A 25,701-nucleotide genomic window follows, 5' to 3' on the forward strand; every position below is an offset into this window, starting at 1 on the left:
TGCATGTCATGTGTTCACTGAGGAGGACTCAAACTCCAGACCTGGATAGGAACTGTGTCATACGGGATGTGTCACTGACATGAGTGGAAGAAACTATTCCAGCTCTGAAAGATCCACTTCATATATTGAAGCTGTGTGTTTACACCCACATGACCTCATCTCTCAGGCAGCACAATCTGTGACCCATTAGCAGAGACTGTCTTGTTGGTAGCAACATTATCATTCTTTCTTCAACATCTGTAACGTTAGAGGAGGTCCTAGTTGGGCGGTGCAATAATGTGTTTTACATCTGTTAAGTTGCAGTTTGTGAAGACATTTTGAAAAATACAACTTTAAATTTACAGGAAGTAGTCCTGAGTTCTAAAACAGAATCCCTCTATCTATTTTCCACTGAAAATACAGACAATTTACATTTACCTGACAATTGACTGACAGTTTAAACAATCATTGTTCATTTATATGGATTTTGGCTTTTGTTTTCAGTATGGTTGCTAGGTAACAAATGTGGAATTACCTCTACCTTTGACATATTTGCTGCTCATGTCCAACCTGGAAGAACAATTATAAACTTTACAAAGGACTTAAACTCTTATATAGGTCTGGATTTTGAGTCCTCATACATAGTGAGCCTATTTTTTTTTATCCTATAGTAGATTTTAATAAAGTTTAAAGTTTAATGCATGCGCTTTTTGATTTTATATATGCAGTTTTAGTGTTGTTCATTGTTTTATGTTGCACCGAATCACCAAAGCAATTTTCTATGTTTTTGTTCATTGGCAATGGCAATAAACCTTTTCTGATTCTAATTCTGAAATATGGTCAAACAGGGGACAACTAGACAAAACTAGGTAAAATAAAATGGAAAAATATTATTTTTATGTATTTTTGTCAAATGTGTAATCTAACCTGTCATATGCACTTTAAGCTATTTGCTTCTTTTGTTGGCACGTCAATGTGTTTGATTAAGTAGAAGAGTAGAAGAAGTGGGAACAATACACAGCTGTGTCTGTGTTTGAGCAGAGAGCTTCATTGATCAGAAAAACACTGACAATCTCTCCAGATGTATTGTTTCAGTCTTTTGGTGAATAAAATAAGAAATACTTTTAACATGAAGAACTTGAAATTATATAAATGCAACTTCCTGTTTCCGAGAAGTGCCGGATTAGCATATTCCCCCATTTATCCAGTCCAGCAGTTTTGTCTTGTCATTGGTTGTTTAAAAGATGTGGGTGTTGCACAGTTTTATAATTAGTTGTGGTGGACAACTCTTACGGGACAGTGAATCCATCAGTTCCTTATTTTAGCCTCCCTGCCCCCTACACAGTCTGGGTGAATGTAGATAGTAGTCTTCCCTTTAGAAGGCTTAAACACAAGTAGTTTACTCTCAAACATTCCAGGACTTAACACCGTAGTGTGGGCCATATTGGTTTTGTGTTTGCCAAGTGGTTACGGTGTCTCATGTACAGAAATGGAGCCGCATACTTCAGTCACCAAAACTCAAAGCAACAGCAAAAGAAGTGGTGATTGCAAAATAGTTCCCCAGACGATTAGGTTTGCACATTTCTGCGAGTTATCCCACTGAGGCTAAGGGCACGCGCTGGGTCTGTCTTTGACATGCTGCAATTTTGAGGTTTGATGGCATCAAGCATTTCACGTCCCCGTGCCACAGAAAGGGAGGTGAGCTATTCCCATCCATGAGCTGCGTAGTAATTATTTTGTGAGTGAGTGCTGTGTAGGGGAGAGCGAGGTAACGGAATATAAAAAGAGAAAAAAGGGTGGAGATGAGTATAGCATGGGAAGCTAGTCTGAACACCGTATACTAGAAAACATTCATTTAACCTTTGTCCAATAGGAGCATCTGCTTTTGATCTGTAAACATCATATTATATTTGTAATATGTGTTTCCATGGTGTTATGTAAATCATACTGTGCTGCTTGAGGGGTTCTAAGCGGCCCACGCAAGGTACTACTCTCAAAGGGGTCCAGCCCTTTTTGATTCTGGGCCCACTTAAAGTCTATGGGCCGTAATTTGCCCCTGTTTTTAGTGGTAACTTTGCCATTGCGAACATCATTTCCTGGCATCTTGTGTTGGTGCAATTGATAACAGCGCAGGGTGTGAATCTCTAAACAAGAGGCGTGATCAAGCCAAAATATGAGGTGGAGTGAAGCAAAATGAGGGTGTGGTGCATTCTGTGAAGGGCCAGAATTGTAACTAATAAATGTCAAAACTAGTACACTCGACTGTTACTATCCCCACATGGACGAGATAATCACCATAAACAACATTCATGGGCATACATAGCACATAAGTTATAAAATAACATAATAAGTTATAGAATAATTAATACAGTCCAGTTTTACGTGGAACTCTCTCCCCGTAAACTTTATGCACTGGGTGGCAACCATCACCGAGGACTCATGCGGCCCTGGGATTCATGTGGGCCATCGCAGCAGTCTGGGGGTTTGTGCTTCAGGACCCTCCACTCTCGTGGCTCTGCTGCTGCCTGCCCTTGTTTATGGATCAAAGAGGTTTTTATCAAAGAGGTTTTTTTTGTAGTTTTTCCTGGCCGAGAAGGAGAGTCTAAGGACAGAGGACCCTGGGACATCGTCCCTCGCCACCACAGACATTGTCTGACTTCATCGCCACCACAGACATTGTCTGACTTCATCGCCACCACAGACATTGTTGATTCATTTCTCCCTGTGGCCCTCAGAGGCAACTGTTGTTGTGATTTTGGGCCTTACAAAAATAAATTGATTTGATTTGATCACAAGTCTTCCAAGCAGAGAGAGACTGCAGCGCATGTGCTCCGCATCTCCAGGTTCAGGACCTGGTTTAGTCTAAGCACTCACTTATTATTAGTTGTATATCTTTTTTTATTTTTTATTTTGGTAACGGAATGTTGTCTTGAAGATATGCAACATTTGAATATCAAATATATTGCTTATAATAATGCAGGAAAAAAGGTGATATTTCTGCGTTTTTGTGAGTCACTTTACAGACATTCCACATTTGTCTGATACTTAAACCTCAACTAATATATTTAAAGACATCGATGACTCCTACTCCTATTCTTCCAATGCTTTCCATTTAAGGCTAAGTCAAGTGTGGATGATCACACGTAGAGTTTTGTGACTAATTCAAAGTCTCACGCAGGAGTTTGTGCTGGGTGACAATGCCAGCTCTACAGACTCCAGTGCAAACTAGTGACAAATTACAATTACAGGATGGATACAAAAGCTTTACGAGGTTATTCATATTCAGCGGGCCTTGCACATAACCGGGTGCCTCCAGAAGTCTTTAAACATGCATTGTTCACAGAGGGCACATTTTGCATTGGTGAACGCATAAAGTGATGTTGCCACCACAGACATTGTCTGACTCCATCGCCACCACAGACATTGTTGATTCATTTCTCCCTGTGGCCCTCAGAGGCAACTGTTGTTGTGATTTTGGGCCTTACAAAAATAAATTGATTTGATTTGATTTGATCTTGGCTGCATGTGCCAAGTCTTGACTATGCTGTGAACAGTATGTGGACTGAATAAGATGAAGGGGACATTCCTCTTGTGCTTTTTGTGCCGTGTGGCTTTATAGAAAGTGCTCATTTGCTCTGTTCTAGCCTTGGGTGGACCCGGCCTGAGCACAGCCTCGTCATCATGGTTTATGTTATAGTTTGACTTAAACGGGTCAATTGATGTTGCTTGCATCATCACATGATCCCGATCAACAAGATAAAAGTCAATGAGTAAGAGTAAAGGTCTTATTTAGAGTCTCTATAGTTCAGATAATGATTCAAATGATCAAAAATGACAATTCGACAACCGTTCACAATCAACTCGATTAATTAAGCTCTAATTTCATTTCAACACATTGTAACGTTAAAGTTCAGACTAAATCAAATACATTATTTAAAGTTATTGTATGTTCTACCTCAATAATACATTATAAGAGGAGTTGTTCTCTAATATGTTGCTGATTGAGATGATTTGGACTGAATCATCCTCTGCTATATTTGCCACAGTGACTGTAACCTGATTCTAGGACTGTTACAATTGATTTTCGACTGCATGAGCTTGCACATTCATCTTACACAGAGGTTCTCAAAGTGGGTTTCGCAAAGCATGAGGAGGGGATCATTTCTAGATGTAAACTTAAAATTATGTTTGAAATTGAAAATTGTGTTTTTAGTGAAGTTAGGTCACAATAAACTAAAATAAATAATGCTAATTTTAAAAGGTGCATAACTTGAAATTATTACGGAGATCTAGTTCATTTTACCAGTCAGTCAGGACTATTTTTGGGGTTCCAGCCAGAAAAGTTTGGGAACCCCTGATCCAACAAACCATTTTGTCATTGTTGGAGGTTATTATTGGACACTTGACTGATTAATTGATTCCTAAAACAGCATTTATCATGGGTTGTTATTTGTTATACTTGTGGTATTTGTAGCTTTTCATCTCGATAATAAAAGGCAGATTTTCTAACTCTGTAGATTAAATATTTGGCACTGATCGTGAAGACATATTACGCTTTTTTGGGTTATTTAGTGTGAAAATATAACATGGATCATTAAATTGTGTTCATTGAAAATTAGTATTAATTTAAATCACCTAAATAATTGCTCTCTTAAGCCTTGAATACAGCACAATACAGGATTACACAAACATGCATTAATCAAAATGCAATTTAGAATAAGCTAATGATGAGGGAAGAGCATTATAACATGGTTTAAAGTTCATAAAAGTTAATTCTACATACCGGTGTGTCCCAAGTTCCACTCTTTTTTTTAAGGGTTGTGCCCGCTCTGTTGACTGTGGGGATGTTCTACAGTTGGTGTCTGGTTTTGCACAGTTCTGTTAATCAGGAGTAGAGAAAATATTGCATATAAAAAGTGCATGTCTGAATAAAGTCTGGATTTGACAAAGAGCTCCTGCCATGACCTAAAAGGTGCAGCAGCTTTAACATGATCACATTCTGTGCTGCACTGAAAGCACTGACTTAATAATAAACCACGTTGAAACTAGTAATGGTAGTTAAAGTGGGTTTTCAGATTGATATGGAGATGAAACATTGTTATTATCAATCAATGATTAAGACCGACCGATATTATATGTTGCTGTGTTGTATTGTGTGATTTGAACGTGAACCTGATTTTGGCTTTGGAAGCCCCTTTGTTAGGTTTATTTTTGTACAGTGATTATGGGTCTTCATGAGCCAAGCTAAAGTTAGGTTTAGTCTTAAAAGTCATAGACTAGGTTTTCATAAAGTCTCTTTATGAACAGCTGAGATTTAGACTATAATATATTTTAATTTTTTTTAATTGAGTTAAACGGGATGTTTATAATTGAGTAAACATAATTAGGCCATATAGAAATACAGAATAGCTTACTAAAACAATTTTATGAAAATATATGAACCCGTAATATAAAATCAGGAGTGGAAAATGTGTTCAATAACTTGCCCGCTTATACAGCAGATTATTTTGAAAATAAAATATAGTAGCCTCAACTAAATAGAAGAAGCCTTTGAGATTATAAGCACCTCAAATAGGGGAGCCCAATGGTTTATGATGGTAAAAGGCTGGTCTGGTATTCATTAGGGATGCCTGCAGCAATATTATTTTGGTCCAGAAAAAGTTTTTGTGTTTTGTTGATATAATGTGCTTTCATTTTCTGCATTGTTGGTTTTGATTGTGGTATTGTCAGATACTTTTGAGCTCGTTCAGGTTTTAGTGCTTCTGTAACCCAGATAACGGTCTTGTTTAAGATTTAAACTGTGAAGGTCAGGCCTTTGTGCATTTGAGCAGGATTATTTTGTTATTAAATGTGGAAGACGTGTAATTGTGTGATTGCAAATAGAAACCAAAAGTTTTTGTCTCATGTCTGATGTGGCAGCTGCTGGTCAAGTCACATACAGTGAAGTGGTTGTGCACAAAGCGTCAAGAGGCTAACAAGCAGCCTTCTGCTCAGACAACATGAGCTTTGTGTAGTATGCTCCACGAGGAGAGGGGCACCACTCTTCTGCTTAAGGCCTTTTACTTTACAATTCTGCTGTTGTGTAGGTCTTTGTGTTGTTCAGATTGATGGCTTCTCCTGTGGCTCAGTGCAACATCTCTCTAGTACTTGTTTGTTTGTCTCATCCTCTTCACAAACATCTGTCTTCATCTGACAACTCTTCAGTCTGTTCAGCACCCCACAAACTGTCACATTCTGCTCTGCTCTGCTCCATTCTGCTGTATGTTTGATATTTATAGCAATAGTGTTTAATAGTGACGTTCAAGTGAACAGGAGCAGAGAGTTGGCAGCCTACATTCTTGCTTTACGAAAAGAGTCATGCAGTAGCTGTTGTCGTTGTATGTGGCTGTAACGTCCAGCTGCAGAGGACTTCTCCTCTCGAGTGAGGCAGGAGCGCCTCAGAAGGACAGAAAGTGTTGCCCGTGGACTTGAGGAGCCTCGAACCTGGATTTCTTTTTTCAGACCATGTTGTGACAAATCTTGTTGAACCTCATTGGACTATGTGAGTCTTGGTTTTGCAGCAGCATATTGGGACTTCCTTCTTCAAAATACAGAGAACCCATATCATGACAACGTATAAACTGTGTTAATTCATTATAAACCAGCTACACACTGTCGACCGCCGTAGAGTTGGGTAATTGGGTTATTTAAAAATCAGTTTGTGTTCTTATGTTTAGGACATTATGGACATTGGATTTGTTATTTGTTAGTCGACAAAATAAAAATAAATTGAGTGTGCTTTAAAGACCCCTTAAACTATTACAGAATACACAGTGGAGCTTTGGGGCTGAACCAATTTTCAAACGTTCCCGGCCCGCTCTGTTGGTTGGCCTTGTTCAGGTCTGCACTGCAGAGCGGCGCTGCTCTCATGTGTTTCTCCTATTAACCTTATTCTTCCCACTTTTGGCTCTTTTTGCCATGGATTTGTGTAAAATGACCCATGTTCAGGTGCACCAACAAGTAAACAATGCACCCATTCCCTTGGCGGCCTGAAAACGACTTTCTAGTCTGTGTATTTTCTCTCGACGTCGGCAGCCCTATGTTGAATAATACAACTGGAAGAAAGATTACCTTGGATGGTGGCGCTCAGGCCAACGTCCGGAATAAGGTGAATTGGGTTGTCAAAAGTATTGAAAATCAGATTATCAGATTAATCAGATACTAAAACTAGTAGAGCTGATGTGAAAGAGGACTAGTTTGATTTGGTCCGGATTAAAGAACCGAGACGACCTCCAAACGTAGGTCTCTGTACAGTTCCAAGTGGACTCCACTGTGGTTCGCCTGTGGTTCAGGCCTTGATTCGGCCCAACTGGTGTTTTATGATCCAAACAAGCTGTGGATGATGACCATTCTTCTTCATCAAGACAAAACATGTAACATCATAAATTAAAACATCATTACAGGAAGCCAGATACCCTCCATCAGCAAAAGGAGCAAGAGTGTCTGGTACTACAAACCACTACTATAGTGCTATAGTACACTACCATGTAAACCTACAAATATCCCCCACTCCTGTTTGCCTGCTTTGTGTGTGTGAGTGAGCGAACTCTTCTACATTGTGGTATCTGTTGTAACGGGACAATTGAATGACCCAGACCTCGGGGCACACACCATAGAGGCACCGGACAGGCCTAATAAACACGATTGTATGTGGTGCACTTATTAACTGTGAGCTGTTCTGATGCCCACCACTACGCTCTGACCTACATTAAATCCATCCAATCCAAAGAGCTATGCCAATAGAGGGGGATTATTAGAATATTGAGAATACATGAAAGGTCTCATGAAGCCTGCAGGCACTGGTGCACTGGCACACTAACTCACTATAATTGCAAATAACCACTCACTGGTAACATGCTGTTAATTCAGTTGTAATTTCCTAAAAAAGAAGGAAGGTTTCAAATAATTAATGATTAGTTTCACTACCAGTAATTCAATATGATGACTGATACTATGACATATATTTTAAAAAGTTTGTTAAAATATTACCCACTGTACATGTATAGGACATGGAAACTTATCTCCTCTGTAAAATTACACAATTGTTCTCAATTTACATTACTGTTTAAAAGCTGAAATGAAATAGATTTTTTCCCCTTTAACTTAAACCTTATGATAGGTCTGATAAGTTTTTATAATTGTTACTAAGTTTGGTGGTATTGTCTCTATGGTAAATCTTTATTATAGTTTTACATCAGTCAAGTTGCAGTTTGTGGAGAAAATTTGCAAAGTAAAAGTTGATAATCACAGGAAGTAGAGCTGAAACCGAATCCCTCTGTGATGTCATCAAAAAGCGACATTCAATGAAAAATGCAGAGACAGTTTAGACGCAACTGACACTGGAAGTTGAAACAATCATTTACCAAAATAAAGGTGTATCATAATTTTATTATTTGAGTTATTATGTAATTTATATGGGGTTTGGCCCTTGTTTACAGTATGGTTGCTCGGTAACAGTCGTGGAATCACCTCCTATAAGATAAGATAAGATAAGATAATCCTTTATTGTCCCACATGTGGAAATTATTTCACACCCACAATGATAAACTTCACCAAAATCATCAGATCAGTGTAAAAATAGGCAACATGCGTTAGAAATGGCTTGAATATAATCACGTTCACTGTGTTGCAGTTAAATGAGTAGTCCGGCCTGTCATGTGCACTTTAGATTTTGGGACAACGCACAACTGTCTGATCAGAATGACTTTAGGTATTTTTGACTATACCTTTTTCTAATGTGATGAAATCATTTTTTTGTTTTATTAGGATTATACTGGGGTGTTGTGACTCATGCGTAATGACTACAGAGCTTCCCCTCAGAAGCTTTGGCATTTGTTATGTGGTTAGACACAACTGCTCATGCACACGGTTAAATGGATTTTCAGCCCTTTATGTTAACATGCTGCGTCGACTATTATTCACTGCTCTGTGTATTGTGTTTGTGTGAGCCGCTCGCAAACATCACCCGCATCATTGCACTGCTATTGGCTTTGTAGCGCACGTATTTTAATAGTTGTTTTATTTGTATTTATTATTTTTATGGACGTGCACTAAGGTGGCTCTATTCACAGAAATTAATATCTCGATATTAGGGAGGTTCAAATTTTAGTGTCCCGATTATTGTGAGGAAAAGCATTGAAATTTAACATCATGACCGAAACGACTATAGATTCCAAAAGTTTCTTTCCTTCTTGATTTCTTAACACATTTCCACTCCTCCAATATGTGACTGCTTATTTGACATAAACGGCAAGATAAAAAAGCACTTTATGTATATATATTTTCTCTTTTTATTGAACTAAAAAATACCAAATTTAGTTTAAAATGTTTTTTTTTTTTTATCTTTTTTATAAATTGAATTAAAAACAACTTACGGTAATGTTTCTTATAAAAATGTCTTCTTTACAATTTGTATTGGGACCTAAATAATCACGATTATTGTTTATTAACTTAATAATCTTGACATTCTTACTCGATATGTATTGGGAGCATCCCAATAATTATAATAATTATACTGCTCGATTATGTCAGAAATGATCATCACAATTATTTTTCCTCATAATTTAAATTACGATATACTTATATACACAAAATACAAAAATAATATATAAAGTACAGACCGAATACATTTTACCTTTGCCTTTAAAAGTGCCTTTGCTCCAGGTTTTGAGTTATTACTGAACATTTTTTTTTAATATTCGATTACTACATATTTTCTTTGTAATTGAATAAAGTAAGAATATACTGTGTATACAGTATATGTCATTAAGTGTACAGCCCTATATCAATCCAACAGAAATGTCTTTAAATGTATTAGAGTCTTAACTATCAGACAAATGTGAAATGTTTGTAAAATGAATCAAAAAGTGCAGAAATTTCACCATGTATCCTTATTTGAAAGTCAGATTACAAGACACGACATACCATTTTATAATCCACAAACAACTAACACGAGCAGCACATGAATATCTCAGAGTGGGTCTTGTATGCGTCAAGTGTTATGAAGTTCTCCCGTCCGCTCGTGTAATTCCTCTTCTCACGTCTCATCAAAGCAGGTGAAGGCGCTGCATTTCCTTAGGACACACATAAGTGGACGTCTGCTGTGTGTCTCAGAGGGATTTGGATGGAGGTGGTTGTTTCCTCTCCATAGTCTTCCTTGTCGGTATTTTCACCCCAAGGACGATGCACGTGTGGGAGAAGTTTTGGAGCTAGTTTTATGAAACAACCCTACTCAGTCTCCCTCCATATGCTTTATACATTTTTGTACTAAAAGAGAATTTCTTTCGGGTCTGTAAAGAACGCTTCGGGTCAGACGTGTTTTGAAAATGGTCCGCACAATACATAAGTAATGCACGCCACAATTTCCTGTTTAATTTCTCCATTTCCTCTTTGTTTGCCTTATCAATTCATTTCATGCACAGATGTCGCTCTTAGTTTGCGTTGCACTATTGCATTGTTCACTATTGTTCCTCCAGCGCTCTTTCCTGCTCCTTTTTAACCTCTCACACCACGTTATAGGGAGTAAATGTGTCTAAACCGGTCAAATATTGTCTGGAGAAACATTGTGTTTACAGTTGGTTTGAGATCTATTAAAAAATGTGTTGTATTGTTGTTTTGGAGATATGCAAATTCAGATTATTGAGGCTATTGAGGCTATCGAGTCTATAATCAAAACTATCAAACTATTTCTGCCTTTGTGTCGTTCATTTTAGGGTCCATTCACATTTTGTGTGACACTTGAACCTCAACCAAGGGCACAACTTGCCAAAATCTTTGTCAGTGTTGACCACTCTGTAACTTTTCAATCTCTGTAACTTTGTCTTTCTTGAGTCTATTTCTGGGTCTTTTTGATTTGACACAAGGCCTGCTCTGTGAGAATATAGCAGAAGCGCGCCTCAATCTGAAACTGTTTTCTTCCTGTTTTGGAAGAGCACAATATATATCATCACCCAAGATATACCATAAGGCTGGATATCGCCAGGAACGTCGCAATATAATTGAGACAGAGTTTACGCACTTTGATGGAGCTTTCTTGGCTGGCACATGACAGCTGTGACTCCCTAGTTTCATTCTGTCCAGAGAAGAAAGCCCCACCACCTCAAGGGCCCCAGCTGTCCCAAACACATCACACCTGTACAACAACCACACCATGTCTGCTACACTCACCACCACCACCACAACAACAACACTGCACCACCACCACAACAACAACAACAACACTGTGTGGACTGGTGCTCAGTATTGTTCACCAAAAAGAAACTTGCATTATTCTCAAAGCTAAAGCCATTATATTCATATTGTTCCACTGAATGCTGCGTCAGGCAGAGGGTGACAGGGGAAGCCCCTCTCATGACACAGTGTGGAGTCAGACATGTCGACTATAAACTGTAGCATAAGGGGCTGGCAGTGGGAGCAGGTGGGTTTCACTGGGGAACCCCCAGGCTGTACCAGAGGGAGCATACTACAAACCACAGGCCCCACATTTTTGCAAATAATTGACACAACATCATTTACATTATTTCATATACAGCTTTATGCTTGAGAGAATTTGTGTTCCCAGAAAGCCGGTGTCTGCATTTATTTCATTATATCGACTGTGCAGTGTGTGTCTTCTAAGCTGTTTACAGAATAATGCAGAACTCTCCCAGGGATTGTTCACCAATAGTTCAAATGTAACTATTTGTTTTAGCTCTCCGTGTGGCCCCCTAGTTCATGAATTATTTACCCCATTTAAATGGCCTTCAAAGATTCACTTGTATGCTGGTACTGATTTTATTGCTAATACTGTACTTTCAGTAATAATACCCTGTTAAGATGCTTAATACACTAGAACTAGAACCACAGTCTATTAAATGCGTGGTGTGTAAGCACTGCCTCAAAGGTCCTTGGTTTGTGTTTACATGTTCATTCCATGTATTTGTAGCCTTCAAATACTAATAATACCTAGTAAAGTACACTGAAACATGTACAATAAGTGTTCCCTGATGATTCCTGAGCTTGGTGTGGCTGTCCTGACTCCTGATTAAATACAGGTGAACTGAAAAGAAAAGTAAAACCCTCTCGTGAATGTTTGTTGTTTGCAATAGTCATAATTTGTTTGTGTTGACCTCCGTGTTCAGTGTTCAATATTAAAGATATAGCAGTCGCTGACGAGTCTGAACCAGGAAGTGTCTGGTTGTCTCCACTAGATGACTTTAACAGAGCACTTCTGTTTCGACGCTCTCTCTCTGCTTCTGCTTGTTCATTTACTTGTGTAGTGATGGTGATGTCATTTCCACTGAACTACACCTTTTGGCCCAGAATAGGGGCGTTTGTGGTGGTTCTCAGAAGCAATGAAGACGGCAGGGATGTGAGGAGGAACAGGCGTGAGAGGAAACAGCTGAGTGCAGTGAGTGATCTTCAGGACAACTGCATCGATCACACTTGCATAGAACTGACTTTGACTCTGAGCATTAGACTAATCATGCAGTGGCAACTGTGACCAAAACATCATTTGCTCTAATGAGCCAAAACATGTCTTGCCATCTTTTGGGTTTTTTCTTCACTTTTCATTGAACTATATAATTGTTGCACTTGTGGATTCCATGTGTCTTTATTATGCAGTGTAGTGTTTGGCCTGAGTGCGTGGCACAGCCCTCAGAAGGCGGCTTTCACAGAGTAAGTGACTGTTACTACTGTGGGTTTAGATGCACTCGGCACAAGTCCTTTCGGCTGAACTGAAAGTATTGATCCAAACAGCTGAAATGAATGGGTTGTTCTTGCTCCCCCAGGAAGCTTGTAGACAGAGTTACTATTGTGGTTCTTTCTGGTCGAATGTGGGTGGCTTTAGCACTGTACTCTTCTGTGTGGAGTTAAGAAGCCCAGCATGCATTATACTTCCCTGAGTGACGATTTCGCTTATGAGCAAAAAAACTGAAATTACGTCGTTGGAGTTGCAAATTCCAATACATGGAATACTCCCATCCTGCTGTATTTATTAAGAGGTCCCTTAACACAAAGCTATAGATGTGTCTTTCTATTTACAATGTCCTAAATGTTTACTGGGAACTTGATTACGTTGGATTAATTGCATAGAAATATAAATCTTCATCTTAAGACGACATCACAGTATTGGTTATAAAATGAATGAATGTACTAAAAGTGTAGACATTTGTCACACTGAAATGACTGCACTAACATCTCTTCTGAGCAGAAGATTGTGACAAAGGAATTCTACGTCGAAGCTTTTTCCTGGTGATGTTGTGGCTCTTTCCTTGGAAAAGAATTCATGCGACGTCTACAATTTTAAGTCAGTAAAAAAGTGAAGGCATGCTGCTGTGGTCTTGGCTCTTGTTTAAAATCCAGGATGATCAGGATTAGTGAGGAGAGACTCGCATCATGTGGATCAGTTGTGCATGTGAAAGTGCTTCTGGTTGGGAGTCTGGTTTGTCAGTTTCCATCCTACAATCCAGCATTTGATTTGCCTGACGGGAACATCCAGTTGATTCATATTTTAAAAATGTTAAGATAAAGTGTAAACACGTCACTTCTGCCACACTGTCCTTTTTGATACAATTTAAATAAACAATTTGATCTCACTACTGTTTTTTTCCTTCCTTCTCCCATCAGACTCGCAGAGGTCCCACCTGTCCTCTTTCACTATGAAGGTGATGAACAAATTCCACTCTCCCAAGATCAAGAGGACTCCATCCAAGAAAGGCAAACAGCTGCAGCCTGAACCAGTGGCCAAGAGTACAGAGAAACCAGCCAACAAGGTGTGACACTTTAACTTTAAGTCTATTCATATTTTCAGTAGTTTAGTGCTTCAATATTCTATAGTGCGTGTGCAGGTGTCTTTTGTACTATAAAGGCATGAATAGAACACAACATCACAGGGTTTTGTTTCCCCATTAATGTATTCCCTGGTGATTATGTGTTTAGAAACAAGCAGCTCGAAAAGCTTGAGACAAACAACACAATCTAAATCCAGACATTTGACTGTGAAAAGTACATACCGGTATACAATTTACAAATGTAGTTAGGATGTTGATGATGAATTTTTTTTTCCTCGTTGTGCTTTTCCAGAAGGTGAGCCGCCTGGAGGAGCACGAGAAGGAGGTCGTGAGCGCACTGCGTTACTTTAAGACCATCGTGGACAAAATGGTTGTCGAGAAGAAGGTGCTGGAGATGCTTCCGGGTTCTGCCAGCAAAGTACTAGAAGCCATCTTGCCGTTGGTTCAAGTGGAGGCCCGGATACAACATAGGTAGGTCATTCACATTCTATTGGTGCTTGTTTAATTCTCTGCTGTGCATTGACATTTACAGTTACTGAAATGAAAAACTGCAGTGTAACTTAACTTGTGAACAAATGAACAGAGAGCCCTTTTTAAGTGTGGTTTGCTTCATTCTTTCCATTCTTGTGTCGTTTTAACATTTCCGATGATTCTATCTGGGCAAGTTCGAACTCGCGAGGTGCCGACTAACATTTAAGTGGATGTCTGACGTCTCTGAAAATATCTGATAAAGTGTTTTATTTGGAAGACTGCTGCTTAGTTTATTGTAATTGGATGTTGTTGTGTTTTAGCAGCCGTAAGATGCTGCCCACAGTCTAAACTTTAGCTTTAGGTTTACAAAACGCTCAGTGCTTTTATCCATCAGAGCAGATGAAAGCGGGAGGTCACAGGTGATGCAGTTTTGTATCTCGGTGCTCTGTGTTTAGTGACGATTGATGGACTGTCAAGAGTCAAACTCCTAGATGAGGCTGTTTTTTTGTTTTTTTTGTTTTTTTTCTTTTTAAATCAGTCTATGGTCCAAAACTAGACCTAAATGTAAAGTGTTTTTTTTTTTATCTGGCGGTTTTTGTATAGCTGGTCACAAAATTAAGAAATATTAAGGTGTTGGACAACGTGTTAGAAAGAAAATTAAAGGTGTCTGTAATCGTGAATGATCAAGGAAACGAGTGGCGTGAGTGACCTGGGTTTTGGGCAGCAACTGGACGGTTTAATCTGCCTTTTCACATACTGTAGGAATATGCTGTTTTCTGCATGAGATCTTTATAATTTGACAGCTTTTGCTAGCGCCACACCCTCTTTTGGCCGACTAATCGATGCCCTGGGTCCGGTGACTACAGCCCTAGAAGCTTGTGTGTTTGTGTATGTACATATATCAAAATATCAATGGCGAGGCCTAATTTGTAACTCTATAAATTGACACTTGAAAGACTGAAAGTTAAATATGTTTACGGCTTTTCCTATTTTTAGTTTAGTTATACTATAATTCATTTACCGGTAATAATAAAGTGTATACATCTGAGTGGGGAAAAAATATTGCTTAGAAAAAGTCAAACTTGTATACCCCTCAAATAGTAATAGTAGTTTTTAACCTACTCGGCTGCAAAAATAGGAAAAACAAGGAACAAGTTAGAGAATGTTATTTGGTCATAAAAGTCTCATCTCTGATGCAGACCCTGGTGGGATAAATCCCCTACTCTTGCTGCAGCATGTTAATACAAGCCTCTGCCCCACCTTTTGACTCATATACTTTCTGTATTGGAAGTTCCCTCTAAATAACACTAGTCCACTCTATACTCTCTTGGAGATATTCTTAACCCGTCGAGCCTCTATTTACATGTGCCTCCCAGGTGTGTTCTCTGTAGTAATTGTGGAATGTGCCTTGCAGTCAGAGAGCAAAGTGTATTGTTTTGTCGTATATGTGTATTTTACTTGTGGACCCAATTTTCTCACCGGTCTAATCCCTTCTCAGTGCTACAGGCCTCTGGTTTCTGTTCTTATTATTTTGTGTAGATTTCATTTTTCTGCTTTGTTCAAAACCGCTCTTTTCTTCTTCATACAGTTCTGCGTTGTCTTCCTGTCACAACCGAGTCTATCAGAGTCTGGCAAATCTCATACGATGGGCCGACCAAGTGATGCTTGATGGCATTGACTTGGAAGACAAGGAAAATGTGGCAGCGGTCACCAGCGTTATCAAAGCGGTTTTGGATGGTGTAAAGGTATCTACATTGAAAACATTAAAGATTCTGTATTTTAATCGGTGTAAAACTAAATATATCCTTATCTCTTTTAAGGAGTTGGTGAAGCTTACCATAGAAAAACAGGAGCAGCCATCGCCTACCACACCCACTAAACCTGTACCACCTGTGTCCCCGGCAGAGACGTAAGCGGGCGCACAATGGCTGCACACTGGAACCTCTACCGATATTTTAGTTTTTAATGTTGGTTTTGTGTGCGCAGCAGTGAGACGCCGTCACTGGACCAGGAGCAGGAACTGTGCCCAAAAGCAACTACAGCATCTCCTCTGGCAGAGGCTTCTTCTGAAGAACCAGATGAGGATGTGGCCCCCCCAAAACCTCCTCTTCCTGAAGCCAAGATGGCAGAGCTCAGGTGAGAAAGAACAGTTTACAGTAGCAATCATATAGAGATCGATCTGTAAATCTCTGCTCTTCTCTGTGGGAATGGTTCCCTTGTTGGTTGACATGAGTCAGTTTTCCGGTTTCAAATTATTTCTGCTCTTTTCCATTTATTTTATCTTTGGGTTCTTATTGGATTCTGGGTGCAGAGCACAATTGAGTGCTGATGCAGGCCAAAGAAGACCTTGCCAAAAGGAGAAGTATGTTGGCTAGTTGGATTGTCTGTTTCCATTTTAACTCCCTACATTAGAGCTCCATAAAGCTTGTTGATTGGATGTGTTTTGGTCTGCATGTTTGCATTGTCCCAAAAGTCTTTCCTCCCAGGTTTTTTTCCTGAAGAAGACATCCAATCAGAAGGCCATCCATTGCATGACAGTGTGTTGCATTGTATCATTTATGAGTCCCACAGCGTGGTCCTGTTTCTTTTAATCTGTCCTTAACATGATTTAACAACAGGCAACACAAAGAGTGGCTTTCATTCAAGGCTAACATGATCCTCTTCATCTCACTGTTCACCAGAGGAGATGCTAATATTCATGTATTCATACAGATTTAGTGTGTGCATACATGTCCAAACTATGTTTTGTGTTATTGAAGTGCTATGCTTTGTGATATTGAAGTGTTAAGTTTATTTATTATGTTTCTATAGTCCTCCACCAGCCTTACCACCTAAAAAACGCCAGTCAGCACCATCACCAACACGAGTGGCAGTTGTGGCTCCCATGAGCCGTGGCTCAAGTCTACCCTGCAGTGTTCATAGACAGGTGAGAGTTTTCCCCATCCATAATGAATAAACCTTTGAGATCATTCTCTTAACAGTGTATTTGTGCAGCAGCAGGACTATGAGCAGGAGTTTCTTCAGAGGCGATTCTCGGGTGGAAGCCAGTCGTACGGTGGAGACTCCCCCCGCCTGTCTCCATGCAACAGTATGGGGAAACTTAGCAAGTCTGATGAGCAGCTGTCCTCCATGGAGCAGGACAGTGGCCAGTGCTCTCGTAACACTAGCTGTGAAACTCTTGGCAAGTCAACCATGAAACTCATTATGGTCAAAATGTGTTTTAATTTAACATTACTTGTATAACTAATTTGCATTTTCCCATTTAGACAATGCAGAAAACTATGACCCCGACTACGACTTCCTCCATCAGGACTTGTCTAATGGAGAAAACCTGCCCCCAATCCCTGTGGGAGGGTGTCTCAGCCCCCTCCCAGAATCTCACAGTGAATCCTCATCCCCAGTGCCTGGACAACACCCTTCACATCCTCGCTTCAGCGCACTCCCACCTCAGAATACACCTGAATACTGGACCCCACAACCAAATCAGACCAACCCTTTACATGGTTCTCGTATTAGTGCACCTCCGGCATTGCCCCAAAAGAAGAGACGAAGCACTCAGACGCCAGTCTATTCAGACGGGTCTAGAGTGCTCTATGAACGCTACCCCTCTCAATATGACAACTTATCAGAAGAGGAGCTGCACCCGACACCACCTTTCCCCCTTTTTACACCCATCTCACCAATGCCCCAGTCAAATGGGGGCGTTTTCGTCGCTCAATACATGGCCACTGAAAATGCAGATGTGCCGTCTAGCCCGCCACCACTGCCTGAGAAGAAAAGTCGGCACAGTAAGTGAGAGTGGGGGTTGTTTGAGACATGATGATGGAATATAATATTAGGCCTGGAAACAGAATAATCTTTACATATAAAGAATGGTGTAATTATTAATACACAATTCTGCACTTAAGGCACAAATCAGTTAAATTAATGTTGTCAAGATATTTCTCCATCATATGCACGGACAGGAAGTGGGTACCGGATATGCTACAATGGGTCCGGGGTTAAGAAGGGCAACATGGTCGGTCTTTTCCTGACACGCCTTCTTCTTCATCACTTCCCTGGGGCTACTGTATTCGGTCACTTCACACAGCCCTTCCTGCTTGTGTTCATATATATATATATATATATATATATATATATATACATATATACATATATACATATATATATATATATATATATATATATATATATATATATATATATATATATATATATATATATATATATATATATATATATATATATATATATATATATATATATATATATATATATATATATATATATATATATATATATATATATATATATATATATATATATATATATATATATACATATACAGACCTAAAATGAGTTCTCATGAAAAACCATGTAGCATAAAATGAAATGTTTACTTTCTCTCATATTATGTTTTCATCTTCCTTTATTAGTTCTCCAGTACATGCAGTTTGTGGAAGACTACTCTGAGCCCCAGCCCTCTGTATTCTACCAAATGCCACAAAGTGAGAGCATCTATGAACAGCGTAATAAGCGCTTTCAGGAAGTCTATGGCTTTAATGACTCTTTTAGCAGCACCGACTCTGTCCATGAGCCAATTCAACCTCCAGCACTTCCCCCAAAGCAGAGGCAACTGGTAAGAAATATTGGATTTCTAAGAAATCCTTCTCAAAATGTAATGTAAATGGCTTTTTATATTTTGTTTATATTTTATTTATGAGAAATGCTGTCCAACTCTTCATTCATATTCTTAATCTTCAGTTTAAATTAAGCCGATTTACCGCCTTTTTAAAACTTTTTCTCACTTTACCCTAACCCTAGTTTCCCTAAACTAATTCCTACCTTAGCCTATACTTATAGTTTTACACAACCTTAATATATCCTGATCTTATCTTCATCTGCATTCGTTTGGGTTAGTTGCGACAATTGATAATGTACCAAATCCAAGAAGAACCTGCTCAATAGCTGTATCAAATGTATCAAATTATTAACACAAACTAAAGGTGGCCCATAAATTCATATTTTTAGTCCTGGTGGGAGGTGCACCAGCCGGGCCGGGTCAAACTCGTATTCACATGTGCAAAGTCTAATCTTGCAGCATGTTTTGGATTTGATGAACAGTGACCTACAAAAATAAGACCGTCTTTACAAAACCGGCCTCTCCAGAGTTTACATGGATTAAAAAATCTTCAAAGAGAAACACGTAGTGCCCCCATTCATACAGGCTTTCCTTTCACTCCTCACAGTTACATGTGATTTCACTTTTTTCATACATTTGTTCCTCTGATGAGTAAATCTGCTCTAATTTATTCTCTCTAGTGTAACCAACTTTCATTTCTGCTCACTTAATTTTTAACACTTTCTTTTCTAACTGTCTTTTTTCCCTCTTGCCCTTGGTTTCTTCTCAGACCTCTCACTCCTCTTCCCCTTCTTCCTCGTCTTCCTCCTCTTTGTCTTACCACCTCCAGCCGTCTCTGGCGGCCATGGAGGACTCGGGCCCAGGGCCAGGCCTCAGCATGTCTGTCTCTAACTCATACCTGATTGGCCAGACATCTCTGACCACGCTCACGGTGAGTCCTTCACCTCAGCCGCATCCCTGCTGTGTGGTCCGCACTGGTCAAGGGTCAGCTTCATCTAAGTGATCCCATAAAACTGCCGCTGGCCCTGATGGGCTGGAGATGTGGTTGCTGTGTGTGGTCCTGTTTTATTTATTCATCCATTTCTGTGTGTTTTAGCTATGGTAATTAATCTGTTTTACCTTTTAATTTAAGCCATAGTGTTTTTTTGTGCTGGTGAAGATTGGTTTATTTGAACATTGAACTTTCATCTCTGTGCATGATCGTCTTTTTTTGGTAGTTTTATTTATACTTGGGGATGTGAAGAGGGAAGACATTCAAATGAAGAATTAATATGCACGAAATGTCCAACTGTTACTTTAATTAATATGGTTTCACAGTGAACTTGGCTGCTGATGGTGATCAGGACTTTAGTGGTTGACCCAGTGTAGGAGAAGGCAGGGAGCATCCCTCAGGATATCTGTGGTGGAATGCAGCTCCAGATGGACCTGATGGAAAACACATTTCTCAGTCTGTTTCATCATCTCATCTTCACTTTCTGACAGTAGTATCATTTATTTAGTGGTATTGGCAGACTTTTCTTCCAAATCACCATCCAGTTTCCATTTCACCTGTTGTTTAATGTTTTAATTAATTATGTATTTCCTACACACATGCTGCGTTCAAAACAAGGTCTTAATTATGTCGGCTGTGTTTTTGACAGCCCTTAAATATGAAATATTTGGTCTTCTATGTGCCAAACTTCTACAGAGTTTGAAGTTTCACAGCTGCCATACTGCTGTTGACTTTGGTATATGGATTCACACCTGTATATCATATATCGTAAAACTAAACAAAAAGGTTTTGTCCTCACCCAGTTGTGAGCTCCAAACCTCTATCTCTCTGCACCTACATGTTTCTGTCTCAGGCCTGTCCTTTTTCTTTGGAATGTTTGCATTCCTCAATTCCTTGGGGCAGGAGGTTTTTTGACGATGTCATAGAAGAGGAAAGGCTTGTTGGGAAAGCAGCTTTGCTTCGACCGGAATAGAAAAGGCAGAAAAAATGTATGCCAGTTAATTTTAAGAAGTTATTTCCTATTCTCCTGGACATTTATTTAAGAAAACCTCACCAGGGATTTTCTGTGGATTGTGTCTGCTGGTGCATGATTACATTTATGTCCAGTGTTTATCAGGGATCTGCTTCTAAGCTGCTGGTATGTTGAAACAGAGTTGGTATGTGCAACGTGTTGCAACAGGTTAACAGTTCTTCACTGCCCCTGCATACGTATTTACTGGCAAGACAGCTCCAAGGTCAACTTGGCACTTTGTTAGTACATAGTTGTTTTTTAAATGTATTGTTTGGGGGTGTCATCTTGTGCTTTCTCACTGCAGAGGATGTTGTTTCATTCAGTTTGTTGCAATAGTGTACATATTGAGGCACATCATTTCTAACGTCCTGGTTTAAGACCATTTGTAATGGGCACTAAATGTGTCCTCTGATTCTAGAATATCTCCCTTATTTTCTTTTCTTGTCTTAAACTTTCTGCTCCTCTGACACTTTCACTTCTTTTATTCCTGCTTTTTACCAATCACAGAGCTTGGACCAGGTTGCTTTGACCAATCCCACCTGTCTGGATGGCAGCGGGGGCGGACCCAACGGTTCACTGACTGGCTCAGTTGGTTCTGTGGCTGTCTGTCTTCCCTCTGAGTCTTCTCTTACTGATTCTCTCCATACATCTGCGGTGAGCTTACAAATGGACAGGCAGCCCATGTTTAGCAAAAGGTGTCAAAGGATGTAAATGAACCCCTCTTCCATAATGTCTGGTGAAATGAGTGGCCCTTCTTATAAAGCTGTCCTTAGATGTCAGTATTACATTGATCTGTGCCACTACTTTGATAATATAGAGTCATGATCTTTGCCTTCTTATTGTTTCCTCTTTGTTTGATGACTGCCCAGATGACTCTCTAGGACAGCATTGTGCACTGCATGTTGTTTTGCCACTGTTTAAATGATGCACTCTAGTACCCCCTGGTGGTCATTCAGACTCTTGTGCGATACAATCCTTTGCTAGCTTGTCTTTGCCACAGTCCCACCCATCGAAAACATTATTCCCCTCTCCTCTCCTTATGCTCTGGGCCTGTGTTCCTCCTCTCCTCCTGTAGAGCGAGAGTGCCAACGACGAGGGTGGAGAGGGGGAGTACGTCAACTTGTACTCATCCAGCCAGGCCAATGGGGAGCTGCCTCTCTCCCACAGAGTAAGTAGCAGAATGCCACCAGTGAAAGGTCAATTCCATTTGCACATCGTATCACTTCAGGACATGAATCAATGAGAAAAAGGACTTTAAGTTCAGAGGTCTGTGTAATTGATTCATGACTTGAACTGTTCACTCAGAGATGGAAACTGAACAAAGACACACCTGATGGCATGAGGTCTGCACTGGTTTGCCTGCAAAGCTGCTTTTGTGCTTAACATGAGTGTGTGTTCGTACTCCTTGGCTGCTGACTGCTTTCTCCACTTGCTTTTCAAAAGTAGTAAGCTTTAACACTGCTCCACTCTTGCATCTAATATTTTGGTGTTCCTATTGGGAACTACATGGTTTGTTGGCTGTAATGTTTCAAAACATATTCCTTATAACAGCTATGTCTTTATGTGCTAGTGTGTATGTGGTGTGTTCTATGAGCTCTGTTTATGTAGTATGTGGTGGAACCACAATCAACTAATCAGTTCTTGTTCGTGATTGTGTTTGTATTTGGTTTTGTCATTTTTATACAGGGTCTCTGGGTTTTTCGGTCATCTATCATGGATGCAATAGTTTCATGTACTCCTCATCTCTTGCAACATGTCAACCTAACAATAACATTTCTCAATAATATGTTTCGAAGCATCACTGTTTTTCCGTGCAAACATTGCTGCTGCTTCTGTATCTACGTCAAATCAATAACATCAGCAGCTTTTTACCATCTAAAAAACATTGCCAAAATCAAAAATATACTGTCAAAACCAGATTTAGAGAGACTTATCCATGCGTTTGTCTCCAGTAGATTAGACTACTGTAACGGCCTGCTCACTGGCCTCTCCAAACGAGCTGTAAAACAGCTGCAGTACATCCAGAACGCTGCTGCTCGGGTCCTGACTAGAACCAGGAAGAACCAGGAAGTATGATCACATTAGTCCTGACTAGAACCAGGAAGTACGATCACATTAGTCCTGTTCTCAGGTCTCTGCACTGGCTCCCTGTGGCTCAGAGAATATACTTTAAAGCAGCTCTGCTTGTGTACAAGTCTCTCCATGGCCTAGCACCAAAGTACATCTTGGATATGTTAGTGCCATATGAACCATCTCGGACTCTGGGGACCTCAGGGACCGGCCTCCTGCAGGTGCCAGAGTCAGGACTAAACATGGGGAATCTGCGTTTCAGTTTTATGCAGCTAAAATCTGGAACAGTCTTCCTGAAGATGTGAGACAGGCTTCTACTCTGACAATGTTCAAATCTAAGCTAAAAACAGTTTTGTTTAGCTGCGCATATGACTGAAAGGATTTTTTCTTTGCACTCTTCTCTTTTGTTTGTGATTTTATTAGTTTAGAAAATCAGTTGGATTGATAATTTTTAATTTAGTTAATTTTATTGTATTTCTGTAATTTCTTTGTGATTTGAATGCATTTTTCCTGCTGTGTGAAGCACTTTGAATTGCCTTGTGTATGAAATGTGCTCTACAAATAAACTTGCCTTGCCTTGCCTTGCCTTACCTCTGTATCTACCTGCGTTGCATCAATGAAATTTCCCCATGTGGGACAATAAAGGAATATCTTATCTTATCTTAATGCTAACATCACATTTTGCAATTCTCTAATTAGGAGACTAATGCTACTGAAGATGTACTTCAAGATTCAACCCCTCAAATGACATCTACCAATAGCAAAGAGGCTATGGACAAAGCACGGTAAGAGCTGCAATAGTTACATCCAACATTGCCGCACAGTGCGTGGCCTTAATTTGTGACTGTGCTCTTCTTTCATTGCAGGAGACCAAAGTCGGCAGACTCAGTGGAGAGTGACGTGGAAGATGTTGATGAGTTGTCCCTCATTGACCACAAAGAGATTATGAGCAGGATAACACTAAAACATGAGGTGATTCTGCATTCAGTACGTGTTTCCTAATAATGTTTTAGGACAATTTTTTATGAGCCTGCAATGAGAGAAAATGTATATTAAATTAATGGAGCTATAGCAGTTAATAAAATTGTATTGTTTGGAAATTATTGTTTACCGGTAATTATTAATGTACTGCAGTTCTTTTGATTATCGTTCGTTAACTCCGGTTACTGCTTACTTTTAACCAGCTGGTGTTTTTTTCCTCCTACGTCACACCTCTTTCTCATTGTTTCATTTTGTGATTTCATCAGAATGATGATGGCCCAGATGTTCGAGCTGGATCTGGGGATATTTTATTAGTCCATGCTACAGAGACGGATCGAAAAGGTACAGTATAATAAAAGGCATTAGTTCTTAATGTTATTAGGATGACATTCATTTCTCTGACAGAAATTCAACCCTGCACTTGTTTTCACTTGACAGATCTGGTCCTCTACTGTGAAGCTTTTCTGACTACATATAGGACTTTCATAACCCCGGAGGATCTTATTAAGAAGCTACACTATAGATATCCTTTTCTGTTTTAGATGAACACCAGACGATATTTTTTACAATAGTTATATTATTTTCTTATGTCAATGTTATGTTTTCTTCTTTTTGAGGTGTTTCTGATAATACAATAAAAGGGCCTAATCTCTGGAGATGTTCATGCAAAACACTGATCAATGTCTCGATGCACTCAGTAGGGTATTCTGTTTTTAAATGACATTTGTGTGTTTCTTTTGCTAACAATGCATTTCAGTTGACCCATAATCTAATTTTGTTGGGTTCTATTTCACATACGCATTGTGTTATTCTTAACAACACTGCACATATACAAGGTTTTGTCACAGCCCAGACATATTCAAGAAGAGAGTCAGCAAGAATACTTTCTTTGTCTTGGTCAGAGTGGTGGATGAGCTGTGGTGAGTTTTTCAACTGAATACTTTTGACAATGTTTGTGTTGTGAAAATTAAATTATTGTTTTATAATTTATGTTTAGTCTTGTGGAGCTGACAGAAGACATCCTTAAACAGCTCATGGACCTGGTTTTTACGTTGGTCTGTAATGGAGAACTAAGCCTTGCTCGTGTGCTCCGCAAAAACATCCTGGACAAAGTGGAGCAGAAAAAGCTGCTGCGCTACACAAACTCCCTGAAACCCCTTTCTGCACGGGGCGTCTCTGCAAGGTACTGGAGCAGTCCTTTTTTGGGGAAAAAAAACACCACCTGGACATCGGAGTGTAAATATGGTGTTGTGTGTCTTGACAGGCCTGGCACCCTCCACGACTTCCGCAGTCATGAAATTGCAGATCAACTCACTCTTCTTGATGCCGAACTCTTCTATAAAATTGAAGTAATTATTAGATCTATTAGATCTATATATTTAGTTTTCATTACTCTACTTTAAATGTATCCATGTGCATTCAGATCCCAGAGGTTCTACTTTGGGCTAAAGAGCAAAATGAGGAGAAGAGTCCAAACTTGACTCAGTTTACTGAGCATTTTAATAACATGAGTTACTGGTAAGATACAACGTTTTTTTCCAATTGCATTTCCAAAGTCTAACAAATACCTTTCTGTAGGGTTCGATCATTAATAATCCTGCAAGAGAAACCTCAAGACCGAGAGAAGCTGCTTCTCAAGTTCATAAAAATAATGAAGGTTTGTCACACAGTCAAATCTGTCTTGTTTGTCCTTTTGAAAGGCCTGATGACATGTTGTTTTTATTGCAGCACTTAAGAAAGTTGA

The 25,701-nt window shown here is 39.5% G+C and overlaps 2 protein-coding genes across 16 annotated transcripts in view; both read left to right on the forward strand.

Moving 5' to 3' along the window:
- Window positions 1-25,701, forward strand: part of phyhd1 (phytanoyl-CoA dioxygenase domain containing 1) — a 120,398-nt gene that overhangs the window by 75,681 nt on the left and 19,016 nt on the right. The window lies entirely within an intron of this gene.
- Window positions 1-25,701, forward strand: part of rapgef1b (Rap guanine nucleotide exchange factor (GEF) 1b) — a 28,668-nt gene that overhangs the window by 1,273 nt on the left and 1,694 nt on the right. The window contains exons 2-24 of one of the 15 annotated variants that reach the window (XM_072454610.1): window positions 13,627-13,772; window positions 14,083-14,261; window positions 15,850-16,006; window positions 16,082-16,170; window positions 16,248-16,397; window positions 16,573-16,623; window positions 17,073-17,187; window positions 17,256-17,442; window positions 17,528-18,049; window positions 18,698-18,900; window positions 19,673-19,834; window positions 21,414-21,560; window positions 21,982-22,074; window positions 23,676-23,761; window positions 23,846-23,948; window positions 24,224-24,299; window positions 24,396-24,480; window positions 24,785-24,877; window positions 24,955-25,140; window positions 25,222-25,306; window positions 25,381-25,475; window positions 25,536-25,614; window positions 25,686-25,701. The exon at window positions 25,686-25,701 is cut by the window's right edge and continues 86 nt beyond it. In XM_072454610.1, the coding sequence (XP_072310711.1) occupies window positions 13,627-13,772; window positions 14,083-14,261; window positions 15,850-16,006; window positions 16,082-16,170; window positions 16,248-16,397; window positions 16,573-16,623; window positions 17,073-17,187; window positions 17,256-17,442; window positions 17,528-18,049; window positions 18,698-18,900; window positions 19,673-19,834; window positions 21,414-21,560; window positions 21,982-22,074; window positions 23,676-23,761; window positions 23,846-23,948; window positions 24,224-24,299; window positions 24,396-24,480; window positions 24,785-24,877; window positions 24,955-25,140; window positions 25,222-25,306; window positions 25,381-25,475; window positions 25,536-25,614; window positions 25,686-25,701 (3,105 nt within the window). Of the gene's footprint in view, window positions 1-13,626; window positions 13,773-14,082; window positions 14,262-15,849; window positions 16,007-16,081; window positions 16,171-16,247; window positions 16,398-16,572; window positions 16,624-17,072; window positions 17,188-17,255; window positions 17,443-17,527; window positions 18,050-18,697; window positions 18,901-19,672; window positions 19,835-21,413; window positions 21,561-21,981; window positions 22,075-23,675; window positions 23,762-23,842; window positions 23,949-24,223; window positions 24,300-24,395; window positions 24,481-24,784; window positions 24,878-24,954; window positions 25,141-25,221; window positions 25,307-25,380; window positions 25,476-25,535; window positions 25,615-25,685 lie in introns of all 15 variants that reach the window. The other 14 variants (XM_072454608.1, XM_072454607.1, XM_072454609.1 and 11 more) reach the window with 14 other exon arrangements.

This window comes from Eucyclogobius newberryi, unplaced genomic scaffold (assembly GCF_026437365.1).
Source record: "Eucyclogobius newberryi isolate DKJ021-1_F unplaced genomic scaffold, fEucNew1.0.hap1 SCAF_2, whole genome shotgun sequence".
Lineage (NCBI taxonomy): Eukaryota > Metazoa > Chordata > Actinopteri > Gobiiformes > Gobiidae > Eucyclogobius > Eucyclogobius newberryi.